At 49.7% G+C, this 19401-nt stretch overlaps 1 protein-coding gene across 1 annotated transcript; it reads left to right on the top strand.

Annotated features, from left to right (window-relative positions):
* Positions 1-303: 303 nt before the first annotated feature.
* LOC124680470 (tubulin beta-4 chain) lies at positions 304-3303 on the top strand. Its single transcript, XM_047215526.1, has 3 exons — positions 304-724; positions 1943-2212; positions 2330-3303. The coding sequence occupies exons 1-3, from the start codon at positions 331-333 to the stop codon at positions 2998-3000; spliced, it is 1335 nt and encodes a 444-aa protein (XP_047071482.1). The 5' UTR covers positions 304-330; the 3' UTR covers positions 3001-3303.
* Positions 3304-19401: the final 16098 nt, after the last annotated feature.

The raw sequence follows: 19401 nt of genomic DNA, 5'->3' as shown, positions 1-19401 counted from the left end.
GGCCCCAGGCGTCGGTGGTCGATCCCAGCCGCTCGCCGTGGAGCCTGGGGCCACGGGCTCTGTTGCCAGCCTGTCACCGTGGGCCCCGTCCTCCCTCTACGGCTCACTGGAACCGGGTCCCACCGGAACCACACGGGGTCCCCAAACCACCAAGCGGTCCCGGAGCCCGAACGGAGCGGTCGGGCGACTCGCGTCTTGCCGTATAAAGACGACGGAAAATCCCCCCACATCCTCCATTTCGAATTCCAAATTTCCAAATTCCCCACCCGCGATCCCCCCTCCCCGCACCCACCTCCGCCACCACCGCCACCACCACCACCGCCGGCGACGATGAGGGAGATCCTCCACATCCAGGGCGGGCAGTGCGGGAACCAGATCGGGGCCAAGTTCTGGGAGGTGATCTGCGACGAGCACGGGATCGACGCCACGGGCCGCTACGCGGGGGACTCGGACCTGCAGCTCGAGCGGATCAACGTCTACTACAACGAGGCCAGCGGCGGGCGCTTCGTGCCCCGCGCCGTGCTCATGGACCTCGAGCCCGGCACCATGGACTCGCTGCGCTCCGGCCCCTTCGGCCAGATCTTCCGCCCCGACAACTTCGTCTTCGGCCAGTCCGGCGCCGGCAACAACTGGGCCAAGGGCCACTACACCGAGGGCGCCGAGCTCATCGACTCCGTCCTCGACGTCGTGCGCAAGGAGGCCGAGAACTGCGACTGCCTCCAGGGTAAATAATACCTCCTCATCCCGTCTATTATGCCCGTCATTTGTGGCCATTTCTGCTAGGGATTGGTGGGTTTGCGATAGATCTGGCCGTTAACCGTTCATCTCGTAGTTAGATCCGGCCCCGATTTAGGTTACGATGGCCGTCTGTTTGGTATTTACGCCAGGTGCAGTTTGGCATTTATGCGAGCTGCTGTTTCTGCTATAATTGTTGATTTATTCTCATTAATTTGTTTCAAATTCTGAGCGCTGTTATCAGAAATTTGTTATGCAGCACGACAATTTTTTTTCAGAGTTCAGGTTGGTGGTAGAATAGAAGTTGTCCTGTTACTGTCTGGTCTGTTTGTGATTACTGAACTGCATGCTGGCTGCATAGCGATGGAACTTGAAGGGATCATGACCGTATCCCAGTGAAAATTAATTTCAATGAGATGGTCTGATTATTGCATGCTTTTCTGGATTACATGCACCTAGCTTCACCAACAGAAACTGTCGGTAGGACTGGTATTTTATTAGTGTACACGCTGTTGGATTTGCCTGCATGAATGAGGTAACAGCTGGACTGGATTGTATTTGGTCAATGATAGATAAGATTTTGAAACACTAAATGAAAAAGGCGTAATAGCTGTACTGGATTGTATCTGGTCAATGTTAGATAAAATGGGGACCTTATCTTCCTTATGAATAAAGAACCGCTGAACTTCATAATGGAACACCTAGCTTCACCAATGGAACTGTCGGTAGGCATGATAATTTTTATAAATGTAGGCTCTGTTGGATTCACCTGCACGAGGTTCCATATTGAACCTGGTAATGGCCTGTTAAAAAACTGAATAAAAAACTGTGTCATAGCTGGGATTGCATTATTTGGTCAAGTTAGGTGAAATGAAGTCCTTTATCTTCCTGATTAATAAATAAATGCTCAACTTCATTGCTTTGGCAATACCTATATGGTAGTCTTTGTGCACTATTTAATATATGCAGACCCTATTAATTTGTTTTTTTTTTTTGCCATGCCTGTTGTGACTTGTTTTCTCACACACTTGTTTGCTGGAGCACATGGTGGTGTTTATAAACTGCTATCTGTTTGTCCCCTTTGGGTGTTGATGCATCGTGTGAACCTTTTTTCTTTTTTTTCAGTTCAGCGCATATTTCTATTTTGCGTCTGCATTGCTACTTGGATATGTGAATAATATTATGGCTTTATTTGCTGAACTTGCAGGATTCCAAGTTTGCCATTCTTTGGGAGGAGGCACTGGATCTGGCATGGGCACCCTTCTTATTTCTAAGATTAGGGAGGAGTACCCTGATAGAATGATGTTGACCTTCTCTGTCTTCCCATCACCAAAGGTCTCAGATACCGTCGTGGAGCCATACAATGCTACACTTTCTGTTCACCAACTTGTTGAGAATGCTGATGAATGTATGGTGCTTGACAATGAGGCTCTGTATGACATATGCTTCCGCACACTAAAGCTCGCCACCCCTTCCTGTAAGTTGTTAAGCTACCTTTCGTCTCTACTTTTCTGTTGTGTCACTGAAATTCTATTTGGAGAAGATTGTGTTCAGATAAATATCAGGCACTAATGGTTTTGTTCTAACAATGCAGTTGGTGACCTCAACCATCTTATCTCTGCTACCATGAGCGGTGTTACGTGCTGCCTGAGGTTCCCTGGACAACTCAACTCTGATCTTCGCAAGCTCGCTGTCAATCTCATTCCATTCCCCCGCCTCCACTTCTTCATGGTTGGCTTTGCACCGCTGACGTCACGCGGATCACAGATGTATCGTGCTCTCACAGTTCCTGAGCTGACTCAGCAAATGTGGGATGCAAAGAACATGATGTGTGCTGCTGACCCCCGCCATGGGCGCTACCTCACCGCTTCTGCCTGTTTCCGCGGGAAGATGAGCACCAAGGAAGTGGATGAGCAGATGCTCAATGTCCAGAACAAGAACTCCTCGTACTTTGTTGAGTGGATCCCCAACAACGTCAAGTCCAGCGTGTGTGACATGCCTCCCAGGGGGCTGAAGATGGCAGGCACCTTTGTGGGGAACTCCACCTCCATCCAGGAGATGTTCCGCAGGGTCAGCGAGCAGTTCACTGCCATGTTCAGGAGGAAGGCTTTCTTGCACTGGTACACTGGTGAGGGCATGGACGAGATGGAGTTCACCGAGGCCGAGAGCAACATGAACGACCTGGTTGCCGAGTACCAGCAGTACCAGGACGCGACAGCCGAGGAGGAATACGACGAGGAGGAAGAGGAAGGCGTGGCGGAGTAGTGCTCTTGCCCCAGTCATGTATATCCCCTCTTCAGGTCTATCCAGGTCATGTCCCAGTTGAGAGTTTATGGTGATGTGTTCTCCGTGGCTTCGATGAGTTGAGGTTGCATTTGCGCTTTGTCTTGTAATTTGCTAAGGTATTAGTACGTCGTAGTCTGTTTTGTTTTTCATTCTTGGGGTCAATCATAGATGATTGCCTGAACCGTTGAGTGCTCTCCTCGAGCTAGTCAGTCACCTGTAAGTTCTGACAAGTATTGGTAGTCGTTCAATTTGGCAAAAAAAAGTGTTCCTAGTGGTTTCTTATCTTTGCGAAGATTTCGTGTCGCTAGCCTTTTCAATTTATCTTGTGGACATTGTAAGTTCGGTTGGTGCTCATGCATAGTACTCTCTTATGAGTGATATCCAACTGTAACCCCGTCTGCTGGTTGTAGGTTAAAGATCTCCTCGTTAGAGTCAGGATTGCTCATTCCAGTGCCTTGAAAGAACTGGAATCTTGGAACTACTGACTGTGACTGGCGTCGCTGCTCCGAACCAGTCTCTGGAGTTTCGGCGCTTAAGTTTGCTGAAGCACCGGCACACGCAGTCCTGTCTCCTTGCGCGCGAAGAGGAATACATTTATGTGATCTTCAGCTCTGATTGCTTGTCCCTCATGCAACACATCGACACAAACATATTCTATCTATCTTGACCCATAGCAAAGTAACAGCTATGCACATATATTACATGTATGATAATAATTGATTCGTGAATTGCCCACAAATGGAAATTTTATAAGGCGGTGCATACTATATGAAAAGGTAATTACATATCCATTTTGCCCTTTGGTTAGGCCGAGCAGTTAAACATTGACCTATTTTAGGCCAATTGCAGCATATGAAGAGTTTGCCTCTGGTAACCAAAAAATTCTCTTCTAAGTTTAGCAAGAGAGCCAAGAACCTCTGCATTAGTCAAACAAAGGCAGTGTGAACTTCCTTAGGGCATGTTCATTGATTTAGACGGCAGCAGTCTATAATACATATCCACGTCATGTATCGATAGCACTTCAGACTCATCTTACAACGGTGTTTTTTCAGCTGTCTGCATAGGCTCACACGATTGCATGAAACAGTATAAAATTCTTCTACTTTCTAATGTATCCATGGGTCCAGGGAAAAGATGATGGGAGTGCGGATTTGCTTTTGGGGTCACAAGTGCCGACGGCATACGTACAATGGCAGAAGAGCCGTCGGTAAGCCAACGAGTTTCACGCTAATCGCCCGTTTGTAGATCGTAGATCTGCAGACGACCCTTGCAATTTATCTTCTTCTCTTCCCTCCAAATCATCTAGTTGGCACCTTTTTACAGGCAGCTGATGTGGACCATTGTACATGTCCTTAGAGAAACCATACCGATGTCTCCCGTTCCTAAAACTATCTGTTGTTAATCTTCCTGGGACTTGTATTTCTAGACCACTTGATAGTAAATTTCCTTGTTGCAAATACTCTCTCCTGCTGCCCTACACAACTTGGCACTATTCTATCCTTGACTGCTTGGTATATTTTCCGAAGTTTTTAGTTGCTAGCTACATTTATCATAAAAGTTTCTGCTATTCGATACACAATATATAATCATAAGAAAGAAGAGTTAAGGGAGCAGATATTTATAGAGACGCAAGGTCAGAGCTCGCAAGATGTGCCGATAATACGGTATGGATTAATGGAGCTGGAAGTTGTCGGGTTACGAGTGTTCCGACCTTGTGAGTTTTGAATGCATGTGAAGAAGATTTTTTTTTCGAATGCATGTGAAGAAGATGACGGCTGCTCAAAGAAAAAACTACACGTGCTACTCAACCACTACTCATTATTTTTTAGATACTAGGCAACAACGTGCCCGACTTTAAATTAATAAAGCCCACAAGGTTCAAAGAAGTTATACAATGCTGCGGCATACAGCTTAGCCAACGAAAGATAACAGCAAAGATAGGATAACACATGGAGGAACAGCAACAACATCACGCGTATGGCACTATCACAGGCAGCACCCCCGAAAGGCAAAATCACTGCGTCTTCACTGACTTGGTAGTCCTGGTCTCACGGCGGCGTAGAGCTCCCTCAGCTTGTTTTCCACCCACCGGAGGCCCTCCCGGTCGCTTGGCTTTGTCTTGCCGCTCCAGAGCTGTATAAAAAGAGCAGTTTTGAAAATCACATTAGCAGGGTGGTTAATTATTTTTTCTCCATAGTGAGTTTATTTCGAATGTTCCACAGGGCCCAAGATTGGGCGAGGAAGAGAAACCACACTAGTCTACGGGCCCTTCCCGTAAGGCCGGAGAGGATGGCATGGAACCGTGGGAAGTTCCCGGGGTTCCAGATTCTGATCAAGAATCCGACGGGTGGCGGACCAAGCGAATTTTGCCATGGAGCACGAAAAGAAGATATGCCCAGCATCTTCCGTCTGTCCGCACAGCGCGCGGTTACCCGAGGCAGGACCGTGTCGCGTCGCAATTTGTTGGCTGGAAGGCAATCTGTCGAGGATGAGCTGCCGGGCGAAAATCTTGATCTTCGGGGGCACTTTGGCGGACCAAACGTCCTTGTGAAAAGCAACAGAGGCCCCATGCGAGAGCTTGGCGTAGAGCGATTGCACCGAAAACTTGCCCGAGGGTTCCAGGTGCCACAAAACTTTGTCTTTATCACTAGAGAGGGTATAAGGCTCCAGGAGCGACCCCAATTGGATCCACCGGCGCCGCCCATCCGGGTTGAGCGAGCGTCGGAAAGTGATATTGAGTTCCCCAGACTCAAGGGCCTCAGCAACCAAGAGATTCGGATTGTCACAGATGTTGAAAAGATCGGGGAACAACTCTTTGATGGGCTGATCACCGCACCACCAGTCAGTCCAAAAGAAGGTGCGTCGGCCGTCACCGATAAGGTGTTTCGCTCCAAGCTTGAAGAAGTGCTTAATCTTGTGAAGAGATTTCCAAAATTGCGAGCCCCCGTGTCCGGATCCCTCGAACAGGTTATCGGCGTCGCGGTACTTGGCTTTAATAATCGACGCCCAGATAGATGGCTCGTCTTGGTAAAGCTTCCAAACCCACTTGGACAGCGAGCAATATTCATCTTTTTGGAGTTGAGAAGGCCTAACCCTCCCACGGATTTCGGTCGGCAAACCGAAGGCCAATTGACCATGTGATACTTACGCTTATTGCCCGCTCCTTCCCCGGAAGAACTTGGAGCGGTGTGAGTCGAATTTCGCATGAATTCCATCTTGTAAAAGGAACAGGCCCATGGCAAAGATGGGAATACTATCCAGGCAAGCATTGGACAGGATCAATCTGCGCCCGGAGGTGAGGAGCTTACTCAGCCATGGTTCAATTCTACCGGCAAGTTTGCGGACCAAGAACAACCATTGTTCGAGGCGGAGCTTCCTATCCGAGATGGGGAGCCCAAGGTACATGAAGGGAAAGGATCCTCGTTTACAGTTGAGTTTGTTAGCAATTCTCTCGTTGCTCCTCCGGGGGTTGTCCCATCACGATGACTTCACTCTTATGGTAGTTGATCTTCAAGCCGGACATGTCTTCAAAGCACATCAGCAGAAATTTGAGGTTGGCTATGTTTTCTTCCGAGTTCTGGATGAGGATGAGCGTGTCGTCCGCGTATTGGAGATGAGAGATTCCTCCAGGGATCAAGTGTGGAACCACACCCTGTAAGTGGCCCGCTGCCCCTGCGGCGGAAAGGATACCCGACAGGGCCTCACCAATGAAGTTAAACAAGAGAGGGGATAACGGGTCCCCTTGCCGCACCCCTCTCTTGTTTCTGAAATAAGGGCCGATCACCCCGTTGATGGAGATGGCAGTCTGGCCGCCGGAAACTAATTGAAGCACTCTATGGATATAGGCTTCTTCAAAACCTTTACACCGAAGCACTTCCGCCAGGAACTCCCAGTTCACCCGGTCGTAAGCCTTCTCGAAGTCGAGTTTAAGGAGGATACCTCCCAGTTTCTTAGAGCGCAGCTCATGCACGATCTCGATGAGAGCAAGGGGTCCTTCCAATAGGTTTCTCCCTTTAATGAAAGCCGTCTGATTCAGACTTATGGTTTTATGGGCGATAGGGTCCAGACGATAAGCAAACGCCTTGGAGACAATCTTGAAGATCACGTTGATGAGGGCGATTGGGCGGAACTGTGAAACAAGGTCCGCCCCAGGGACTTTCGGGATAAGGGTGAGGATGGCGAAGTTTAGTCGTGAGATGTCTATGCGGCCCAGCATAAAGTCGTTAAGAATGTGAAGTACCCCAAGCTTAACATTGGGCCAAAAACGCTTGAAGAACAGGATCGGGAAGCCATCAGGGCCAGGGGCCGTGTCGGATTTCATCTCCCGGACAATGTAATCCAACTCTGATTCAGAGAAAGTAACCATGAGGTGATTGTTGTCCTCCCTCGAAACCTGGGCGTGCAACGGCCAAGTCCTTGGAGACAGGCTACAAGAACGACTACCCGCCGAACCGAGCAGGTCCCGGTAGAAGTCATAGATAGCTGCCAGAATCTTCTTGGTATCGTTCGTGATTTCGTTGCCGAGATTAAGCGTGGAGATCGTGCACTTTCGTCTCCGCCCGTTGGCCACCGCATGGAAGTATGCCGTGTTAGCGTCCCCCTGGAGCGCCCATTTGACCCTTCCTCTGCGGCGCCGGTACTCCTCCTCCGCACGCGACGATTTGGAGTAGCTGGTCTTCGAGATAATATCTTTGTGCCCATTCATCCTCGTCCAAACCACTGAGTCTGCCGAACATCAAGTTGCAAAATGCTGGGACATCAGGTTTTCTTTCTCCCGCTTGCTGGCCAAGCCGAGGTTGCGAGCCCAGCCCCGGAGGTGTTGGCGCAGGCCACCAGACATAAACTGCCACCAGTCAATGATATCCCGGCCTCCCACTTTAGCTGAAAGGTTGAGCCAGGTGGTGTGCGGCATGGGAAGGAATTCCGGCGTTCGAACCAGCCCGATTCGAAGAAGAAGCGATTAGTTCGCTCCGGCAGCCCTTCTCCGGAGTCAAAGATAAGCGGGGTGTGATCGGAGCCCGGGCTTGTTTCCGCGGTCGAGAGAACATAGAGGGAAGAAGCCTTCCAAAGCCGGAGAGATGAACACCCGATCAAGGACCGAGCGGACAGGATTGAGTTGGCGATTCGTCCAAGTAAGCCGAGCTCCCGACCGTGGGATTTCCCGAAGCGCCCGAGGCAGCGATATGCTCGTTGAAAAGATCCATCGAGTCTCCGGTTAAGATGATCGTTGTTCTTGTCACAGGCCGCCCGATGAGGTTAAAGTCTCCACCCATGAGGAGAGGGGAGTTGGTTCTAGCCACCTTGGCTGAGATTTCCTCAAGGAAAGCCCTGGATCGCCCATGATCCGCGGGGCCGTATATCCCAATGATCGTCAAAATACGCTTGGTCGTCCGATGTAGGATGGAGGTGCTGAGGTAGAAAAGGCCCATATCAACCACACCAACCTCAAAGGAGCTGTCCCTGACTCCCATGAGCATGCCCCCGGAATGCCCGTTAGCGGGAGCCAGCACCAGAAAAATTTGTCGCCAACCTCTAAGCTGCGCAACTCCAAGTCAGTGAAGTCCTGTTTAATGGTTTCCTGGAGAATCACTATGTCTATCTTATGATCCCGGAGGTAGTCCTTCAAGAGGGTTCGTCGCCCCCTACGACCGAACCCTCGGATATTCCAAAAGAGGCATCTCATTTGGAAACCCAACCTTGAGCCCGTGCTTGGCGGGTTAGCGGTCTTGGTCCCACGGGGTACTGCTTCTTAGTTACCTTCCTTTTTTTGATTGTTTTCTCCTTGATACCAAGGTCAGCGGTGTCCTTCCCCTGTCCGTACCACAAGCCCTTCTTGTGGCACCGGGGGGTCCTTCTCGACCGTAGTCGCGGGCTGGGTCTTGGCTGCCTCCATCTCCGCTTTGTGTCTTGCCGCCGCGAGATCAGCTTGCGCAAGTTCTCTAGCTTGGATCAAGGAGATGATTTTCTCGGGAGGGCCCGGGGACGAGGAGGGGAAAATGACGCAGCTGTCGTGCGCCACGCGAAAGCAGCTTGTCGATAGGAACAGATTGAAAAGCGATGAAACTTGGGCGAAACAACATTACCCGGAGTGGAGGAGGCAGGGGCATTCTTGTCGTTGGCGAGGCGGATGGCTCGGCCATCACAGGTTCGTCCGCCACTCCCGCGCTGCGCTTGCTCTTCCTGAGAGCGTCGGAGATGCTTGCCTTAGTGCGTGGTGCGCGTGCCACCGTCGCTCCCAGCGCCGGGACGGGGCAATCTTCCAGGAGGATATGCGGTGTTGCAGCGGAGTCCTTGATGGCCGGGGCCAGGTGGAGCGAGGGCTTCGCCAATTCCTCTTCGGGGATGGCGGCATCATCATCAAAGAGCTGCGACCCGGCAGCTTCCAGCATGAGCTTCCTGGATTGGCGGTCATTGTTGCTTTTGCTGCGTCTCTCGCTGGCCCGGAGTGCTGAAGCCGCGGATTCCCCTGAGGCCGGGCTGCACCAACCAATCTCGGCCTTTTCTTTAGTGTCCAAGGACAGCGCCTTCCCCGGCGTCGGGTATGACCGACCGTCATCGGTTTCTTCGTTGAGCGAGGACGAGAGGTAGAGAGCTGCAGCTGTTCCAAGTCTGAGTGTCGCGGGGATGACACTGGAGGAGAGGCAATCACTTGTTTGATAATGTTGGCCACAGTAGGGAAGATGTCTCCGTGCTCCGTTAGGTTCGAGCCGTATTGGCTAAAGGCAGACGCAGGGAGGGAGGTCATGTGTGGCTGGGACTCGCGACAAATGGAGGGCGAGTGAGGGGACCCACCCGTGGTCGCAAGCGGGACAGATTTCCGCGCAAAGCCATCTTTTCCCCCGGCAGGAGCAGACGCCGGCGTGTTTTTGGCCTTGTCGGTGTGCTTCTTCCGTCTTTGGTCCCATCTATCTTCATCTGTTTCTTCTTGATCTTCATCTTTGTCCTCCTCTCCGTTCTTGGCCGGAGGGGAAGGGGGGCCGTTGTTAGTTTCCTCCGCAGGGTCCTTGGAGACTGGCACAATGCGAATCCTGAAACCTTGCATGTTGACAAATAGCGTGATATGCTCTTGCAGCTGAACAGGAACTTGGCAGCCAAACGACATCTTGATGGGACCGTTAGGGTGATTGAGGGAGTCCACGTCCACCGCAATGGGTCTTCCCACTTCACGGGTGCTAAGGAGGAGGCGATCAGCGCGTCGCAGCGGGGCGGCACACCGATGAGGTGAACCCACACCTCTTCCAGCTTCTCCACCACCAGCGGGTCATCCGTTGGGATAGTGACGATGGCCTTGGTCTTGCTCATCGGTAACGTGATGCCGCCGCCCCTAATCGCCATACGCAGGCTCTCTTTGGAAGGGAAAATGACTGAGTAGTCAGTGCCGCTCAGTTTGCACACCTGCCATTCCCAGTTGTCGTCCACCAAGTCCTTAAGCTCATCTTCGAGCTGTTCTTCATTGAGGCCCTCTTTCTCAAGGATGATCAGCGCAGAGTTGGTAGCAGGCTGGTACATCTCCTCGTCAGGCACCTCGCAGCAGACGAAGCCTTTCCGGTTTCCACCGAATCCCGCCCAATAGGGATCCAGGGCTTTGGAGAAGGAAGCACACATGGCCGTTGGATGGCCGTGTTTCTTGCACTTCACGCAGAAGGCTTCCGCGGTGCAGTCCGCCTGGACATGGCCCTGATTCCCACAATTGTAGCACGTAATGTGAGTTGCATCCTGGCTTTGGGTGCTGCTGGACCCTCCAGCAGCCAGCCCGGGAACAGCTAGGGCAGGACCAGCCCCTTGCTGGATCCTTGGCGCCCTTGGGAGTCGCTTCTGGCCTCCCCGTGCATGGTCGCGCCCTCGCGGTCCAGCTGGGGGAGGAGGAGGAGGTGGCGGCGGAGGGTACTGCGAGTGCTCAGAGCGGCGGTGCTGGTTGTAGCTTGAGCGCTCTCTGTCTCTGGCTTGGTCGCGGTGTGCCTCGTCGGCGTCGATGTTCTTCCTCCTCACGCTCAAGCGCCGGCGGAGTTCGCGATCCCTGGAACTCGCGCGGTTGTCGTCCATGGCGTCGAAAGAGCGCTTGCCCCGGTAGTTTCTCTCCCGATCCATGGGGACCAAGGACCAGACGGGGGCGCCGGAGGTGGGATCTGTGGAGGAGTGGAGGGATTTAGCGAGGCGGAGATTTCTGCGTACGTCGCGGTGGGGAGCAGGGAAACCAAGAACTGGATCTAGGGTTCCGATTCTGAGCCAGATCCACTTATAAGTTGGCGGCGGAGGGGTAAAACCGTCCCAAATGCAATCTTTGCCCTCAGGAGCGATCCCACCCGTCGATCCCAACCCTAGGGACACGTGGGTACCATCCACGCTTGGAGCGGTCGAGTTGGGCTGCGGTCCGAGCTCGGGGCCGAAGGCCCAACAACCTCCCGGCCCAACAGGACGGAATGGCCCAACCGGCTCCGGGCCGTCGGCACGGGCCCACCCGCACCACCGGACGGCGGAAACCCTAGAGCACCGCTCGCCGGACAGCGCCGCCGCCGTCCGCCCGCCGCGAGGAATCCGGCCAGAGGCACGGGCAGCGCACCGATGCGGATTTCCCGAGGAAGAACCTGGCAGAAGGGGGGGCTCCTCCGCTCACCATGAGACGGAAGAGGGGGAAAATCCTTGTTGCCCGGAGCGGAGGACGGTGGCGGTGGGCACCCGCCCGTCGGGGCTTCCACCAGATCCAGCGAACAAGGAAGCACGGAGGAGCAGCTCGTAGGCGACGAGGGCTCCCTCAGCCCAGGTCCCATGAAGCAGCCTAGCGAGATCTGGGGAGGGCGGGAGAGGGGAATAGAATCGGCATCGTCTTCGGAGAGATCCTCGTCGGAGACGGAGAGAAGGGCGGCGTACCTGTTGCCGCACAGCACGGAGAGCTTGGAGAGGTGCAGGTCGTCGGAGCGCCGACCCCGGCGGCGGCCGTCCGCCCGCCGGAGGCGCGGGGATGGGGGGGGTCCCGTGTCGCCCCCCAAATCGCCCGAGCGTCGCCCTAGACGCCGCGTGAGACACATAAAGTAAAACCGTCAGGCATAGAATTTATACCGACGTGATTATACTTGCTTGAGTTCAATTTTGTCATATATATACATATGACCAACTTCTTATAACCTATCAGTTTCATATGTAAGTCTTTTTCATCTCTAGAGATAGCCCAAACACATGCCAGTCACGATCCCTCATCCAATCTAGCTATGCTTGATGACATTATCGATGTACTCAGCCCGGTCCATGAACCTCAGAGTACTTCAGTTCAGATACATGCAGGATAAAATGCACACTTTTCTTTGGAATGCGATGCATAGGGAAAATATTAACTACTACCTCCGGACAGAAAAAATTGACGCATACACCTAACAAAAGCATGCACAGGCACACCTCCCTCCGCGTCGATTAAATCCGACCGGAGGGAGTAGACAACAAACGGTTGCAGGAGAAGTAGGAGTGCAAGCAGGCTGGATTGATCCGGTACCATGTTCACCGATGGAACTCAGAAACCGTCATTGCCTATGCAGATGAAGCATTCTTCTTGGAGCAGGGCAAGTTGGGAGTTGGCGTCAGTGCTCGGAACGACATCGCGGTGACTCGGTGAGTGCTTGCAGTTTCGGCGCTTGAAGTTGCCGCAGTGCTGTCTCCTAGGCGCACGAAGAGCCGAAGAGGACTGTCCCTCATGCAACGCATCGATACTGAACGTTTTCTTTCGAACATGGCACATACCTTAAATAACACAGCTAAGCACGTTACATGTATGATTAATTACATTACATACTCCACCTTTGTGAATCGCCCACAAATAGGAATTTGACAAAGCGGTTGCCCTTTGGATAGGCCAAGCAATTATGTATTCTACCTATTTTAGTAAATAAAATTTCACAAAAACTTTAACTATTTTATTAAATATTCAAAAACAATAAAGCAATACAGAAAAAATCTCTGGCCTACGCTTAGAATTATTATATGTGGATAGTTTCCACGCTGCTTCCTTGTTAAAGCTTCGTGACTAATCTTATGTTACGGAGTACAATTTAAAGCCATGTATAATGGTTATATAATTATGTTTTCTCTTAGAAAAAGAATTCATATCCTTCAGTGGTTCAACGTGATCGTTCCTCCGGACGCACAACCGTCGAATCGTACGAGGGAGATGCCCACCTTCCCGCACGTCGTTTTCATTGGTCCCACCCACCAAACGCTTGGAGGAGAAAAATATGTACCAAGCCTTCTCGTTACGCCGGCGCCGCCCACGAAGGCTCTACAACCCTTCCCCTCCCGCTCTCGTTGGATTCTCGCATCACCACAACCTCGCTAGATTCCCGCTCTACTGCACCTGCTGTCGGGCCGCCGCGCCATACCAGGTCATCGTGGTCGTCGTGTCGTACCCGATCACCGCAACAGCCTTCACCCGGGGGCACTGGGATCCTACCAATTCGATTCTGCGAGGAGGCGAGCACCGACGCAATGGACGAGGCCGGTGAACCTCCCTTCACGATGCTGCCTATTTTCCAACCCCAGTGCTACACTAGCATAAAAAATTGCTACAAATGTTATGGGGTTTTGCTTTTTTAGTCTAAATTATTTCCTACAAGGTATCCGGTGATACTGGTTTAGCTTCAATTGCACAAAGTTTTTGTTGCGAGGATGCCGGTGGGTCTCCGACGAGGTCTCCGGCGAAGTCTGGTGCTTCAACGAGTCATTTTTATAGTCGAATCTTTTTTTGGTTCAATAAAGTAAAAGTAGACATGTGTCGCCAGTGAAGCCGGAGGTTCGGTTGGTTTTGGCCTCTGGAGATTACTAGCACTTCCCTTTCTCTTCGCCCTCCACGTCATCTAGAGAAGATAATAGCTTGTATATTGCATTATTTTTTATTATCACCCTTGCAAGAATTCACTAAATTTAATAGAAAATTGTGCTGATAAAATAAGATATATGATTCAACAGTAGTCTTCGAATGGCTAACATTTCTTTCTTCATTCTCTCTTATCTAACCAAGCGAAAATCCACTCTGACAACAATAAGATAAGGCAGACCTCCTCATGACTTTGCACATGCGCCATGGAACCCTTTTTCATGACTCTCTCCATTCCAAAGTTTTCACTATGTGTCTAGTATCCTCCTCTCTCCGGTTAGTCGGTGGGTGTTTCTTGCTGTCCAGTTTCACGGCCATGAATTGTTTCATGTGAGTAAGGAAGGCCAATCGCAGCAGGTGGAAAGTATCCAGCGGTAACCAAATAAATTATCTTCTATGTTTGGCGAATAAGAGATCCAAAAACCTCTGCACCAGTCAAACAAAATGACTTGTATAAGTGTGCACCGGCATCTTTGCGGATCACTAGTGAGTACTTCTTAGAGAAACAATCCCAATGTCTTCCATTCCTAAAACTTTTTCTTGTTAATCTCCTTGGGTATTCTATTTCTAGAGCACTTGCTAGTGAATTTCAATACGGCAAATACGGTTTATTACCCTACACAACATGGCGCTATTCTATAGTTGACTGTTCGGTATCGTTTCCAAAGGTTTTAGTTGTAGCTACACTTATCATGATAGTTTGTGCTACTCGATACATAGTGTGTAATCCTGAGAAAGAAGAGTTAAGGAAGTAGATATATATATAGAGACGCAAGGTAGTACTAGCTCACAAAATGTTCTGATAAGATGGTAAGGATTAATGAAGTGGGAAGTTAGTAGGGTTAGGAGTAGGTCCGACCTTGTGAGCATTGAACATGTGAAGATGCCGGTTGCTCGAAGGAAAATATACACATGCTACTCAACCACTACCCATAATACTTAGCTCAATTTCATCATATATATATGAACAACTCCCTATGACCCTTCATATGTAAGTCTGTTCCATCTCTCCTGGGCGCTTGTGTGATCAATCTGTTGCCTGAGATAGCCCCAACGCAATCCAGTCATGACCCCTCATCAATTCTGGCTATGTTTGATTGACATTATCGATGAACTCAGCCTGGTTCATAAACCGCAAAGTACCTCAGTCCAGATACATGCAAGATAACATGCATACCTTTCTTCTCTTCGGAATGCGATGCATAGGGAAAATGTTAACTAGGCAACAAGCGGTTGCAGTACAAGTAGGAGCACAAGCAGGCTGGATCGATCCAGTAACATTGAACCAAACACAAAAAGCACGTGCTAGTTACTTGAGTGGCACACAACTACACATTTTTGGTTGATCTAACCCTACCCGACACCTGACATGCATTTCTAGATGGAGAACTGGTCTATTTTCTTCTGCAACTAGCATGTTCAAAGTTCTAACACACATTATTAACCACGTCAGAAGATTGAACATATGAAGTACGTAGTGAGTCATTGTGCCACTTTGCTTGTCGTTATGTGAAACGATTTCTAGTGGGTGTGGAGTGAGAGCGGCGACTCTCCCGTTCATGAGACGTCCCGTGCACGAAAACATTAGGTTTCGTCGCGAATCATTATGTTTCAGATTAGTACACCTTGTTGGCAGTGATACACGTGACTCGGTCTTTCTTGCCCTTTCTTCTATATGATTAGTGCTGGAATTTGGGGGCATTTGGCCTTTGGCCCATGGCCCATTATCAAATTCTGAAACTCACATGACCCATTCTAATAATCAGTGGCAGCACTAGTGGGAGCTAAAGTTTAGTCCCACATTGCTAGTTGGGAGAGAGTTGGAGTGGTATATAAGGTGGGATGTTCTAGTCCTAGTAAGTGAGTGAGAAGAGAGAGAGCCCTCGCGCACTCCTCCTCCTCCGCCGCCCGCCTCGCCTCGTCACGACTGCCGCGGGTCGCGGGAATCTCGCCGAGCCGAGCTTATCTTTTTGCTGTTTGGGAAATTAATTGTGTAATCAATTTCGAGTCATTAACGGACGTGTTACTCAGCCGTTTTGCCTTCCGGTTTTTCTGGATCGTGGCTGTGCCGACTCGGACATGGGCTGCGCCCCACGACCTTCCCGAACCGCACTATATAAGCGCGGACTCCAACCCTAGTCTGTACCAGACGCATTACGCTACTACCTGTTTTCAGTTCATTGCGCCACCGCCTTCGTCTTCCTCATCCCGTTCGTCGGCGTGCACCGACTGCCGGGACAGTAGGCCTCCGGAACCCTGCCTCTCGTGAACTCTGTACGGGTGAGGGGCAATCAGGTTTTGGGGAGCGCTCCGGCGCGACTGCGGCATCACGACGTCGTCCTCGGACGACGAGTTCCTCCACACCGACAACTTCTTCCCGGACCTCAGCGACTTCTTCGGCAATCTCAACATGGGCGACAACGACGCTGCTGCAAAGTATGTGATCTTGTCGTCTCTCTTTCAGTTTCTGTTAGAGTTTCTTCTTCTAGTTTGTATGGTAGATGCGATCAGTTTATCTTGTTTAGATGTGATCTGTTCATCTACCTCACTAATCTACATGATTAGTTTATTTGTTATTTTTCGTAGTCATCATTTACTTGTACGGATTATTTCATATGGATATTTGCTTATATATTGAACAATCCAAAAACCTGATTTTAGGCAAATCAATTCAAGCAGCGTTGCTGCCGCTACTCGACCTCCCCTCTTTGATGGTATGCATTACAAGAGGTGGCGCACAAAGGCGAGTTCTATGGTTTACAAACCTAGGCTATTTTAGCGCCACGGATGCTAGACCCGAGGGGCCTCTCTCTGCGAGAGGAGCAGGGAAAAGTTTGAGAAGGTCGATGCCATGTTTAAGGCGGCCTTGTTCAGCATTCTTGGGGACAACATTGTTGACCCGTACATGGCTTTCGACCATGGTAAAGATGCGTGGGATGCGCTCGAGGCCAAATTTGGGGTCTCGGATGCTGGCACTGAACTGTATGTCATGGAGCAATACTATGACTACAGGATGACTGATGAGCGCTCCGTGGTTGAGCAGGCTCATGAGATTCAGTCCCTTGCCAAAGAACTCGAGCAGTTTAAGTGTACCTTGCCGGACAAATTTGTGGCCGGTGGCATTATTGCCAAGCTTCCTCCTTCGTGGAGGAACTTTGCTACTTCTCTGAAACATAAGAGACAAGAGTTTTCCGTTTCGGATCTCATTGGCTCGCTTCATGTGGAAGAGAAGGCGAGAGCAAAGGACACACGCGCTCGTAGTTTTGAGGGAGGTTCTAGTGCCAATGTGGTACAGAAGAAGAACTTCCAATCTCACAAGTCTAAGAATAAGAACAATGGAAAAGGCAAGTTTGACGTGAAGAACAAAGCCTCCAACTCAACCAACTTCAAGAGGAAGACTCCTTATAAGAAGAAAGGGAACTGCCATGTTTGTGGCGCTCCTGGACATTGGGCTCCTGATTGCCCAGAACGTCATGATCGGCGTGAGAACAGCGGCAAGTCCGCAAATGTTGTTATTGGTGTTGATACTGAGATGAAGGACGTTGGGTACGGTACTTCTCCTACTGTCCTTTCAGTATGTAATTCTCCTGATTGGTGGATAGACACCGGAGCCAATACACATGTATGTTCGATGTCTCTATGTTTTCTTCTTATCAGGTCGCAAGGACTTCTTCCGTGCTGATGGGAAACGGCTCACGTGTTTCGTTCGTGGTGTTGGTACGGTGGATCTGAAGTTTACTTCGGAAAAACCATCCAGCTGAAGAATGTGCGAGCACGTTCCTTCCATTAATAAGAATCTCGTTAGCGGATCGCTTTTATGTCGAGATGGTTTTAAGTTGGTTTTTGAGTCCAATAAAGTTGTAATTTCCAAGTGTGGACAATTTGTTGGAAATGGTTATGTGTGCGGAGGCTTGTTCCGCTTGTCTTTGTCAGACTTATGTACTCAAATTATTAATCATGTTTGCAATGATAGTGAGTCCGATATTTGGCATTCACGACTTTGTCATATTAATTTTGGGTGCATGACGCGGCTAGAGAATATGAATATAAATCCGAAATTTGCTATTGTCAAGAAATCCAAGTGCCAAGTATGTGTGCAAGCTAAGCAACCACGTAAGTCTCACAAGGCTGGCGGAGGCAAGAGACTTGGCACCGCTGGAGCTTATACATTCGGATCTTTGTGAAATGAATGGTGAATTGACAAAAGGAGGAAAAAGATACTTCATGACTTTAATTGATGACTCTAATCGATATTGTTATGTGTACCTCCTGAAATCTAAAGATGAAGTTCTTAATCACTTCAAAATCTTTAAAGCTGAAGCAGAAAACCAACTTGATCGAAAGATCAAACGGCTAAGGTCCGATCGTGGTGAGAGTATTTTTCCAACGAGTTTGATTCTTTTTGTGCGGAACATGGTATTATGCATGAGAGGACGCCTCCCTACTCACCCCAGTCAAATGGGGTGGCCAAAAGAAAGAACCGTACTCTAACTGATTTGGTTAACGCCATGTTAGATACATCGGGTCTATCCAAGGCATGGTGGGGGAGGCGATATTGACTGCATGTCATGTCCTAAACCGTGTCCCCACAAAGAACAAAACCATTACCCCTTTTGAGGAATGGGAAAGGAAAATGTTGAAACTCTCTTACCTACGAACTTGGGGCTGTATGGCGAAAGTAAATGTGCCGATACCCAAGAAGCGCAAGCTTGGACCAAAAACTGTGGATTGTGTTCTTCTGGGATATGCATTTCATAGTATTGGATACAGATTTTTGATAGTAAAATCAGAGGTATTTGACATGCATGTTGGTACAATTATGGAGTCGAATGATGCGACTTTCTTTGAGGACATCTTTCCTATGAAAGAAACGTCTAGCTCATCAATTCAGGAGATGCCGAGTTCATCTACTCGGGAATTATTTCCTGAACCTACCATGGCTATAGAACACTTTGATAATCCTGTGGAGGATGATAGTGAAGCTCCCAAAAGGAGCAAGAGACAGAGGACTGCAAAGTCCTTTGGTCACGATTTCATTGTGTACCTCGTGGACAATACTCCCACTTCTATTTCAGAAGCCTATGCATCTCAGGATGCTGACTACTGGAAGGAAGCTGTCCGTTGCGAGATGGATTCCATCTTAGCTAATGGAACTTGGGAGGTTACTGATCGTCCTTATGGGTGCAAACCTGTAGGATGCAAGTGGGTGTTCAAGAAAAAGCTTAGGCCCGATGGTACTATTGAAAAGTACAAGGCACGTTTTGTGGCCAAGGGTTATACCCAGAAAGAAGGTGAAGATTTCTTTGATACATACTCACCTGTTGCCAGATTGACCACCATTCGAGTGCTACTATCCTTGGCTGCATCACATGGTCTTCTCGTTCATCAAATGGATGTTAAGACTGCTTTCCTAAATGGAGAGCTTGAAGAGGAAATTTATATGGAGCAGCCTGATGGATTTGTAGTAGATGGTCAAGAAGGAAAGGTGTGTAAATTACTGAAATCTTTATATGGGCTTAAGC

Source organism: Lolium rigidum, unplaced genomic scaffold, assembly GCF_022539505.1.
Source record: "Lolium rigidum isolate FL_2022 unplaced genomic scaffold, APGP_CSIRO_Lrig_0.1 contig_17489_1, whole genome shotgun sequence".
In the NCBI taxonomy this organism is placed as follows: domain Eukaryota; kingdom Viridiplantae; phylum Streptophyta; class Magnoliopsida; order Poales; family Poaceae; genus Lolium; species Lolium rigidum.
The sequence above is the reverse complement of the archived record's forward strand: the minus strand, read 5'-3'. Positions and strand labels throughout refer to the sequence as shown.